The sequence below is a fragment of the Eulemur rufifrons genome, chromosome 7 (genome assembly GCF_041146395.1).
Source record: "Eulemur rufifrons isolate Redbay chromosome 7, OSU_ERuf_1, whole genome shotgun sequence".
Lineage (NCBI taxonomy): Eukaryota > Metazoa > Chordata > Mammalia > Primates > Lemuridae > Eulemur > Eulemur rufifrons.
In genome coordinates, this window is record NC_090989.1 from 162,399,265 (window position 1) to 162,411,757 (window position 12,493).

The 12,493-nt window shown below is 36.6% G+C and overlaps 1 protein-coding gene across 2 annotated transcripts in view; it reads right to left on the reverse strand.

Annotated features, from left to right (window-relative positions):
- The window catches only part of CFAP20DC (CFAP20 domain containing), a 252,338-nt gene that overhangs the window by 158,312 nt on the left and 81,533 nt on the right, over positions 1 to 12,493 (reverse strand). For both annotated transcript variants that reach the window (XM_069473756.1, XM_069473755.1), the window contains exon 5: positions 2,523 to 2,637. In XM_069473756.1, the coding sequence (XP_069329857.1) occupies positions 2,523 to 2,637 (115 nt within the window). The remainder of the gene's footprint in view (positions 1 to 2,522; positions 2,638 to 12,493) is intronic.

Below are 12,493 nucleotides of genomic sequence, written 5' to 3' on the forward strand. Positions count from 1 at the left end.
TTTAACTGCAATAGCTGGAGTATTCAAATTTAATTTTTAAGCATTTATGAACATTTAATGCTAAATGGATTAAAAAAATTCTACTGCAAACAGAAACTATCAATTTATTCTATAACCCACCTCCTATGTGTTACAGGGATGCTAATCTCCAAAATTATGTTTGATTCTCCTTCCTTTATCTACTCTAACACCAAGGCCTGTGGATCTGCCTACTAAAAGAAATGGCAACTATGCACTCCACGCTGCCACCAGCTCAGTATGCTCTGAGCTCACTGCCCTGCCTCCTTTCTGACACATCAAAACTTCTTATTGAAGTTACTCACAGTTGCTGTGCTCCCCAAAGACTTTCCAATCTTGACTATCCTCCCTTGCTGAAAGTTCCTTGGTTTCCACAATGCTATCCTCTCCCTTCTTGTAGCTTTCTCATTGTTGCCCTGTCCCTTCATGGATTCTTTTCCCTTTGCCTACCCTCTATATGCGGAGGCCCTTGAATTTTCTCCTCTAGCTCATTTGTTGTTGTTGTTGCTGCTATTCTGCAGTCTCTCTGCAAGCACTTTCATCCATTCTCATGACTTTAAATGACACTTGTTAAAGAAGCTGAACAGCCAGGCCAAACCTCTTTCTCTAGGACTCCAGTGTGTGTGTGTGTGTGTGTGTGTGTGTGTGTGTATTCATATGTACCTTCAAAAATCTCAATCTGAATGTCTCACAGTTGTATTTTTTTCTCACCCATCCTTTACAAGTGAGGTTCTATCTAAAATGCAAATATGACCACGTTACCCCTACTGTCAGGATGAAGTCCAGGCTCCCGGGATAGAAAGACAAGGCCTATCAAGAGGTTTCCTCTCTTCTCTCTCCAGCCTTTTCTGCTTCTCACTATTCTGGTCTCTCTTCAGCAATACTAGGTATATCTAGACTTGCCTGCATACCCCATGCTTAAACTGGTTAACTCTTTCTCAACCTTTAAGGCTCCCTTACTACTAACCCACAGTTCACAGTGGTTCTCACTCTCACACCATGTACTGCATTACATGGAAAAGGTCTGTTTACGTATGTCTTAGGTCATCTGCCTAGAATTTTCTGATGTTGCTTCACATCCATTCCTCTATTGCCCCCATCTCAGTCCTCAGTAACTCTAATCTGGATTCTTGCAAATGGTCTCCTCACCTCTACTTTCTACCCTCTCCAAGTCATGGCAAAATCACTGCCAGATTAATCTTCCCAAAGCACAGAACTGACTGTGTATTTCTCCCCCAGTCCAAATGCTTTAATGGCTTCCTTTTCTCTACCATGGTGGTTCCCAAAGAGTGGAACACACACCATTTACAAAATGATTTTATATGGTACATGAGAGTGGCACTAAATGACTGGACTACAGAATAGAAATGTCCCTTTATCAGTTTTCTTTCAGTTCTGACTGTCAGGGAGAAAGCTTGAACATATATCTAATCCTTGATAAACCCTTTTTAACAAAGAGTAGGCCCCAGCACAGAACCTTAAACAAGAAACAGTACCTAGCTGGACTTTAAAGTATTGGCTTGTTTTCAGTTTTTTTATTTTTGGAAAATTACACTGGTTTTATATTTGTAAGAGTGGTATAAAGTTTTCTTTCAAAATAAATTTTACCAAAAAAAAAGAGTTGATTTAAAGGAAAGTATTAAGTACATACTAGAACAGGTAGTTCACAAACATGGTACTGAAAATAAATAGTATAGAAATGCCTAAAGTTTGAGAAATACTAGTCAGCCAAATTAGGCCCTTTAGAGATTACACCAATATGCATAAAATCTCCAAATCTATATCAGGCTGTTGTGTCATAAGACAGATGTTTCCTTAAGGTTGTTTTTTAATCTAGCAACAATGATTAATCAGAATCTTTGTTCTCCAAAGATGTACCACTTTCCAGCCTCCATGCTTTTTCCCATGCTGTTCTTTCTGCTTGGAATAGTCAGCTTTCTATCTCTCCCTGTTAAAAATTGTACAGTCCAAGCCTAGGCAACATAGCAAGATCCCAGCTCTACAAAAAATAATAAAAAAATTAGCCAGGCATAGTGTCATCTGCCTGTAGTCCCAGCTACTCAGGATGCTGAGGCAGCAGGATGGCTTGAGCCCAGGAGTTCGGGTTACAGTGAGCTATGATCGCACCACTGCACTCCAGTGTGGGTGACAGAGCGAGATCTTAAAAAAAATCTATAGTCCTTCAAAGTCCACGCTAAGTGTTATCGCCCTCATGAAGCCTTTCCTCACCCTGATAGATTTCTTTCCCTTTCATAGTACCAATAGCACTTTCTCTCTCCACTGTGTTTCCTATTACAGCTTTGGTGATATTATCAGTTCAAATAATTACGTTCTTCCACTTAGATTTTAAGCTTTTTCAAGAGAGGGGAAGGAAGACCATGAATTTTATTCATTTTTTATATCACAATAGTCCTTAACAAAGTGCCTCTAACATGGAGCAAGCCCATAATTAATATTTGCTGAATTGATTTTAATATTTCTGGCAACATTCATGTAATACTTACAATTTTGCGTTTGATCATGAAGAGTGGGATTTTTGCATGAAGAGGGGTTGAGGATAGTTCCTTATGGACTGTTGATAAATACAATCTTCTTTTGATGTTTCCTAAATCAGTAATTCTGAAAAAAGAGACAGGAGAGAAGAGAGAAAGATTTTCATCAATTTAATAACCACTTCTTTGGGTAATCATCAAAATGATATAATTTATCATATAGAACCTTTTCAACAGGGAGATCAAACACAGAATTTAAGAATTGCCTTTTTCTTTCAAGAAGTAATAAAATTTCCTCCTTAAATTCAAAGTGCTCACAAGCCTGAATGTATAAATTCACTTAATATGCTAATTTATTTCGGTACTCTACACTAGATTTCCACAGTCCTCTAGCCTATGAAAAAATTCAATTTGTATGAACTGAGAAACTGCTAACCTTTAATAACCATGCTTGTTCCAGCCCCTTAAGCTTGTGTTATCTTGGGACATACTGTCACTTACTAAATAGGAAAACATTATGGGTTTCTTTCCCTAAAAATGCACCTGTCATTTTATATAGGCGCTTAGTCTGCTTAGAGACAGACACAAAACACTGACTGTCGGTTTCACTTCCTAAGCACATATCTTCCAAACAGAATTATAATACACAACTTTATTGCTAACTATTCAGGTCAACCCACAGTGATACTAAGGACACTGAATTTGAACATCTTTAATAGATTTAGACCACAGCTATGATCACAAAGATTAGGTTTGCTTCAAATTGATAGAGGCTCATTTTTATGTTCTGCTTCCTTTAGGTCTCAGAGGTAACAGAGCAGGCTTAAAATCTCCAAACCTGTCTCAGGCTATATTGTAGAATTGATGCTTCCTTAAAAACTGTCTTTTTACCTGAGAATAAATGACTTTTTCCCCATTTTTAGCAACTTTGTCTAAATGTACTACATTGCTAATTTTCTACAATTAGCAATCCCCTAAGGAGACATTTCATTCAAATACAGTGTTGTCAATATTTGTAGTGTAACTATTTTTAAAATCAACATAGCCTTTTCTATGGCTTTTCCATGCCTCTTCCTCCCCACTTTTCTAATCTCATTATTGCCTCCCTCTAAAATACTCTACGTATTTTGCTGTGGAAAAACCATCATTAAACAATGTTATGAATAATACAGTAAAACTTAGGTGAGATGATTTCAGAGTAGGCCCCTGGCCTAAACGTTCTACCTTACCTGCACTAAATGATACCATAAATTCATTTATAAAAGCAATACAGCCTATCAATCCATAAGTCAGTGCTAAGGTTTAAAATGCAAAAGTATTAACACTATTGCAGTATTATACTTTGATGTATAAGTAAACGTGTTATCACATTTACCCTAAGGCAGTGACTTCACAGTGGGGTGAGCACATAGGGAAGTGGGTAGTATGGCACCATTCACTGAAGTGCAGGAATAAAACATCAGAGCTCTCATCTCATCCTCTTAAAATAATTTTGTACATGTTTTACTATATAGTAAGTACAGCAACATATTTATATATTTTCAAAATAAATACATGTACCTACGTGGTAGGTGTGCACAAATATTTTACCAATGGAGTACAGGATCAAATATGTTTAGAAAATATTGTCATCAGGGATGCTATTAGGTCTCTTCTGCAAAAAGTTGTGATTAGGAAACAAAATTAAAGACTACAGGGATTCTGGAAAGGAAAAGAGAACAAAAAGAGGGGCTGTATTAACCAAAAAACTCATCTGTGACAATTTTATTAAAGGATTGCTGTGTTTGTAGGGAGAAGACTATATAATTTTTATCTAAATTGTTAAGGATCAAACTACAGACAGAAATGAATGAGTATACTCTCACTTCATTGGCATATGGAACTATAGGAACATTCATTCCTTCATTTGTACATTCAACAAATACTGAGCCAGGCAATATGCTGGGAATACATCATGGATACAATGACAGAAAGGACAAAGTCTTTACCCTCCTGGAGCTTCTATTCTAGTGGGAAAGGCAGGTGAAAAAAGTATAAAGAGACAAATTAAATACAAGTTATCCTAAATGCAATGAAGGAAACAAGAGACTGAACTAGAAAACATCAAGAAATGACCTACTTCAGACAGTAGAGCCAGCAAGCGTAGGACCTAGTAGATAAGGGAAGGACCCGAGGTAAAAAGGTAAGCAAGGGCCAAATCATGCAGGATCTTTATGCCAAGGTAAGGAGTTCATAAATTTATTGTTCACGATAGGAAGCTATCGCAGGCCCCAGATTCCACCCTACATAATGAAATGGATATTATAAAAATAGTTATGGTATCTTTTATTTCTTCCTTGGGGTATAATTTGTGTAACTGAAATGTACATATTTTGGTATACAGTTTCATATGTTTTGATAAATATATACATCCATGAAATTTCCACCCCAATCAAAATATAGCACATGCCCATCACCCTAGAAAGTTTGCTCCTGGACCCCTCTGGTCAATCCTAACTCCATGGCTATCACTCTTCTGATTTCTATCACTGCAGGTAAGTTTTGTCTGTTCTTGAATTTCCTATAAATGGAATGACGTGGAATATACTTTTTTGTGATTGGTTTCTTTCACTTAGTATGACATTTTTGAGATTCATCCTTGTTATGGCATGTATCAATAGTTCTTTTATTTTCCCACTGATGAGTCTTGTATGGATAAGACAACAATTTATAATATCTCTCTTCCTGTTGATGGACATTTTGAGTTGCTTCCAGTTTTAGTTTCTTATGAATAAAACCTGCATGAACATGCTTGTAGCATCTTTTTGTGGACATGTACTTTCATTTTCTTGAAAAATAACTAGGAATGGGATTGCTGAGTCATTGGGGGAGATATCTATATAACCATATAAATATAGCTCTTCAGCGTGGTTGCAGTGGTTCCACACTCTCACCTACTTTTGGTGTTACTGGACTTTTAAATTTTAGCCAATTTTAGTAGGCATGAAATGGATATCACTATGATTTTATTTGCATTTTCCTTAAGACCAATGATACTGAGTACTTTCAGATGTATTTACTGGTATATTTCCTTTTGTGAAGTATCTGTTAAGTCTTTTGCTCAATTTTTATTAGGTTGCTTTCTTATAATTGTAACAGTTCTTTATATATTTTGGAGACCTGTTCTATGTCAGATATGTATATATTGTGAATATTTCTTCCCTATTTTCTTAAAGGTATCTTTCAAAACTTTTATTTTTAAATAATTTCCAACTTATGGAAAATATCAAAAATAGTACATAAAAGACACATATATCCTTTGTAGAGATGGGCTGATGCAGATGCTTTGATTATCAGAGTTTAATTTTCATGAAGTCCAGTTTATTATTATTTATATTGGTGCTTCCTGTGTCTTAAAAAATCCTTGCCTAGCCCAAAGTTGCAAAAATACTTTCCTATGTTTCCTTCTGTATCGTTATAGTTTCAGTTTTTACATTTAGTCAATGATCCATCCCAAATCAGTTTCTGTGCGTTGTGTGAGGTAGGCGGTGAAGTTCTTTGCTTTATGTTTACCCAGTTGTCCCAGCACCATTTATTAAAGACTTTCCTTCCCTCATTGAAATGCTTTGGTACTCTTTTGAAAATCAATTGATCATATATATGTGTGTGTCAGGATCTATTCCTGAACACTTTATCGATTTACTTTTTTCATTGATACATTTGTCCATCCTTATATCAATAACACACTCTTGATTACTATAGATTTATAGTAAGTCTTGAAACCAGGTAAAGAAACTCTTCAACTTAGTTCTGTTCAAAGTTTGTTTGGTTTTTGCTTTTCTATATAGATTTTAGGATCTATTTATCATTTTCTATAAAAAAAAAAGTTGTTGAGAGTTTAACTTGGATTGTGTTGAATCTACAGATCAATTTCAGCAGGACAATACCGACTCTTGCAATCTATTTACATGATATATATCTCCATTTTTTTAAGCTTTGATTTCTTTCATGTTTTATAGTTTTCATTTTAGAAGCATTACACAACTTTTGTTAAATTTATTCCTACGTATTTTGTTTTCTGACACAATTGAAAATGAATTTTAAAACTTTGTTTCCCAGTAATTTGCTACTAATAGATAGAAATACAATTCATTTTTGTGTATATAACTTGTCTCCTGTGACCTTGCTTAATTCACTTGTGGGTTCTGGCAGTTGTTTTGTAGATTCCTGAGGATTTTATACATAAACAATCATGTCCTCAGTGAATTCAGACTGTTTGACTTCTGCCTTTTCCATCTTTCTACCTTTCATTTCTTGTTTGTGTTTTACTGCATTGGCTAGGACCTTCAGCACATATTAAACAGTGAGGAGAGTAGAAACGCTTGCCTTGCTCCCCAATATAGGGGGAAAGTGTTCTCTGTGTCCCTATTAAGCATGGTGTTAGATGTGGTTTCCTTTATCAGATTGCGAATGTTCTCATCTATTCCTAGGTTTTCTTTTTTTTTTTTTTTAATTATGAAAGGGTGTGAAATTTTGTCAGATGTTTTTTCTGCATTGGTTGAAATGATCCTGTTGTTTTTCCCTTTTATTCTGTCTATATGTTGAACTATAGTGGTTGATTTTCAAATGTGAAAGAAACCTTACATTCTTAGGAGTTAATTTTAATCAGGCTAGCATTTTGTTGAGGATTTTTACACCTATGTTCATGAGGAACATAGTTCTGTCATTTTCTTATAATATCTATGTCAGGTTTTGATAACAGGGTAAGTTAACCCTATAAAATGATTTGGGAAGTGTTTCCTTTTCCTCCTTTTTTGTTGTCAGAAAGAGTTTGTTAAAAAAAAATGGTGCTAGTTCTTCTTTAAATGTTAACAGAATTCACCTAATGGCGGGGCGCAGTGGCTCACGCCTATAATCCTAGCACTCTGGGAGGCAGAGGCGGGAGGATCGCTCAAGATCAGGAGTTTGAGACCAGCCTGAGCAAGAGCAAGACCCTGTCTCTACCAAAAAATAGAAAGAAATTAACCAGACAACTAAAAATATATAGAAAAAATGAGGGGGCATGGTGGTGCATGCCTGTAGTCCCAGCTACTCAGGAGGCTGAGGCTGTAGGATTGCTTGAGCCCAGGAGTTTGAGGTTGCTGTGAGCTAGGCTGACGCCACGGCACTCTAGCCCGGGCAACAGAGTGAGACTCTGTCTCAAAAAAAAAAAAAAAAAGAAAAGAATTCACCTAACGTTTGAAGGTTCTTTGTGGGAAGATTTTAATTGCACATCCAATTTCCTTAATAGATTACAGGATTATCAGATTTCTAATTTTTCTTGCTTCGGTGTATTTTTCATATAAAGTTGTTGAGTTTATTGCCATAAGGCTGCTCATCTTATCCTCTTTATTATTGTTTTAACACCAGTAGTATCTGTAGTAGTATCGCCTGTCTCATTACTGACAATGATAATTTGTGACTTCTCTCTTTTTTAATTCATCAATTCTGCTAGGGTGTATCAATTTTATCTTTTCAAAGAAACAAATTTTGACTTTGTTAAATTTCTCTATTCTTTGCTTTCTATTCTATAGATTCTTTGCTTTTTATTCTATATTCATTCTACTTATTTTGGGTTAAATCTGTTCTTTGTTTCCCCCTGGCTTCTTATGCAGGAAAATTAGTTCATTAATTTTAAACCTTTCTTCTTTTCTCATACAAACATTTAAAATGATAAATTTCCCTCTAAGCATTATATTAGCTACATCCCACCAATTCTGATATGTTTTATTTTAATTTCATTCAGTTTGAAATGTTTTCTAATTTCACTTATGATTTATTCTTTGAATTTTGGGTTACTTAGAAGTATACTATTTAAATTCCAAACATACAGGTCTTTTCTATGTATTGTATTATTATTGATTTTTAAATTAATTCCATTGTAGTCAGATAACCCACACTTTGTAAAGTTATCTTTTTTTGTTTTTTTATTTAATATGACTTACTGTATAACCTGGCATATGATTGGTGAATGTTCTATATACACTCGAATTTGATTTTTATTTCATGTTGATGCCAACATTTTTTAAGCCTTAAAACATTAAAAACTGTTTCACTTTAGTCTACTCAATAGTGATCTACTTATCTACTGATTTTGGGGCACTCCTTTGTATTCCTGGGCAACTTTGGCATTTGGATCACAATTACCCTCTTCTGCTATTATTCTGGGTGACTTTAAATATTCACACAGACAGCAAGATTTAATCTAAATCTAAACCGTTCCACTATGACAATCAATACTTTTACTCTGACTCATCTAGAGGAGACCAGGAATCTGTGGAAACTGAAAGAAAATCTTTTCCCTAAAAGGGATTTGGGACAAGATGGCTGAAGACAGACACCAGCTGCCAGATCATCTAGGAAAGAAGGAAAAGTTTTAGATGAAAAAGAAAAAAACAATCATAGATTGGGTGTAATTCCGAGAGAAAAGTGCCAGAACCTATATAAGAGATTCCACAGGAAGAAGCTGCAGAGCAGATAAAGAAGGAGCAAGATATCCACAGAGCTCAACCCCCGAGAGATCTGGAGTCCAGCAAAAAGGCTAGGTGGAACGGTTTGTTTCTCCCTCACATTTCTGGCAGTCAACAGGCTCCCGAGCTGATAGAGAGCTTTTCTACCCTCATGAGCCTAAAAGCTGCTGCCCCCAGTGAATTGGGAGCTTCCTGAGGACAAAGCACCAGGCTGGCAGCCCCCCTGTGGTGCTTCCAGTCACCACAGACCCATTTCCCCCTTTCTCATTCCTTTAGAACCTTTCTGTTCCATTACGGATCCAATCTTCTAACAGGTCACAAATTTGTGCCTCCAACCATGAGCTCACATAAAGCCTCCTGAGAGGATGATCTTCAAGCTAGCAAAACTGGAGTGTAATATACTAGAATGTGGTAATTTATCTAAAGAAAAAAATCTATAAGGTATCAGAAAGTTTTGTTTACTTAGCATATAATCAGAACAACTGCCTTAGACTTCAGTACCTGATGTACTCATTCCCCAAAGGAAAGATAGTATTACGTTAAATATCTATTAATTACTGAACATTTTCTATATGCCAACACTTTATTAAGCATGCTATATGTATTATTTCATTTAATCTTCCCATAAAATTCTACAAGTTATCTACTATTATTATCATCTCTATTTTACAAATGAGGAAAACAAAGCTTAGTTAGTAAGATTACGTAACTTTCCCAAAGTCACACATCTAGGAAGGCACAGATTGAAACTTTGATCTAATTAATTCCAGTCTCCACATTCTGAACCATATGCTTTCTTTCTTTTTGGAGGTTGGCGGTGCCTATGAGCACATCCATAGTCGGATGATCTTGCTCCTGGAAACCACATATTTAATATCTGATGGCTAAGACTCCTACCTGTCACTATGTTTGGATGGGCATGGCCCATGTTTGCCTTTTGTGTGTGTATATGTGATTATCTGTTGCCATTGACAAATTCTTCTTTTAGATATGTAAAAAAGCTCTGATCCAAGAACTATTATCTTACAATCAAAAGCTTGGAGGCCAATTTTATTTTCCTCTTTCCTATATTCTTGAGGGTCATCTCATACCTCACTACAGGTCTCATACACTTTCTTAAAATCCTCTCGGTTATTAATGAGTACCCGTGAGAATCACTGCTCCCTGTCCTGAACATCTGGGCTTCACCAATCCAATTAGCTGCCATATCCTGTCAAGTCACTTTCTTAGTAGTTTCATATCTATTCTTTCTTTTGGCTTTCAACAGCCACAATGCTAGTTCAGGTCATTTTTGCTTGAAATAGCCTCTTTTACTGGTCTCCCTATTGCCAACCCTTTATCTCTGCCTATTCTTCATGTGGACCAGCCATGGAGACCAAATGTCACTCCCAGGTTCTAATTTCTTCCTTGGCATCTTATAGTCTATGGAATAATGTCCAAGTTTCTTATCTTGTTAATCAAAAATCTCCTTGTTTTCCTCCTCCTCTATGTACATTTCTCTATGCTCATGTCAGACCTCATGTAATAATATGTACAAGACTCCAGGAGAGAATATCAGAATTGGTACAAGAGGAAGAGTGAAATCGCAGAATAAGGCCAAGGTTGGTTGCTAGGAGTCTTAACATGAGACACCAAGACCTCAGTATGGAGACATCAAGTCAATAATTATAAACAGTTAGAAAAGGATGGGAAATGGAAGAGCAACATCTAAATCTCTACCATGTGTCAGAACCTGCATATCATTGCACCAATGTTATCTCATTTATTCCTCCCAAAACTCTTTGAAATAGGAATCAATATTCACATCTTACCAATGTCGTGAGATCAGAGACATTAAGCAATTTGTTCAAGGTCTCATCACTAGTAAGTGGCAGAGCCAGGAAATATGCTAAAGCCTAAAAAGATAAGTCAAGAGTAAATGGTAAATTATTACAAGTCTATCTGACAATTCCAGTTGTCTGGTTCAGTGTTTTTAAAAGGTTGCATGCTTACCAGGAAGGAAAGGGAAAGCAGCAGGCCTGCAAACATTTACCTTACTTTACTAAAGGACATTCCAGAAGTCCTTTAGTCCTTTGACTAGCCAAAGTTCCTCGTAAACAGAAGTGACCTCCTGGCAAATACACTAATAGTATTTATTAGGGGAAAAGTTCTTAATGAAATGCTTTTTTACAGAACGGATTTGATCTGTCTAGGATTAATGGTTAACAAACCTGAAATCCATGGGCTTATGTAGCCATGGCTCCCTGGAAAATATCACATAAGCTACAGACGTATAAAATGGCCAAAATAGCTCTCTTGGGTGATACATCTTCAGGAATTGCTTGGAGAACTCATCCGTTAAATCTGAGCCAAAGTGCATTTACAAAGGACTGGAAAGGTGCAGTAGCAGTCAGTCCTGGATCTCTTGTTGCTTCATGTGTGCTCACTGTTTGTAGCCTTAAAATTGTTAATAAAATTCAGTACCATCTAAGGTCTCTGATTCTTGCAAGTTTGTTTGGCAATCCAATCCTTTGAGCTACCTCATATACCTGCTTGTGTTCTACAGCTTCTTTAGGAAGCACATCCTTGAAAGTAGAGTGTGAAATAAGGTGCAAATAGTTTATTTCAGAGGTGATCCCATGAAGCAAGAGGGAAGGAACAGGGAGAATAAGACAACAAAGGAAGACAAACCAATATGAGGACATACTGTCAACGATACCTCTATAGGACACAGAAGTTCCATTCTACCAGGACCTCTGGAGACATGTATAGAACACCCCACAGAATTGACCACCTGAAGAGTGGGAGGTAGGAGCACATAACCACTGCCTCCTATCCTCCAATGGTTAACGGGTGCCTCTGAGGGCCTTAACTCTCTGGTGTTTCCAGGCTGTGCTGGCCCATGGGTGGAGGGGGCTTCTACAGCATCAAAGGGGGCCCTGGGGCACACTTGAGCAAGCCTGCACCAAACTGTCCACCACAGCTGCAGCTGATAGCAAAGTGAGTCCTGAAGACATGACATGGGACACTGGAGTGGGCCACCACAATGACAGTACCAATATTCTTGCCGCTATGCAAACATACTCCATCCTTTATTTGCATACCTTTGCTTATTCATTTCCTTTAGAAAGCCTTTTCTCTCCTTATTATGCCAACCAAAATTATATTCATCCGTCACAATTTGAGTTGAAATGCTACCTCCTCCTTGAAAACTTCCCAGATCTCCAGATTAAAAATAATTACATCTTTGTTTGACTTATCACAGAATGTTTTTTGACCTGTATTACTGAATTTTTTTTCATTCTCCCTGTGTGTTCCAGGTCAGTGACTATTGTCCATTTTATAGGCCATAAACTGATGCAAATATGCAAACTTTTCCTTTGTTTGGATGGGTGAATAACACGCAGTCCCAGATATTTCAGTTTTACCACTTAGTAGTAATGTTCTAATGGAGTTTAAAAGTGTTACTAGAATTTGGTATTCCAAAGCTCATTCTAGAGTTTAAAGACGTCTCTC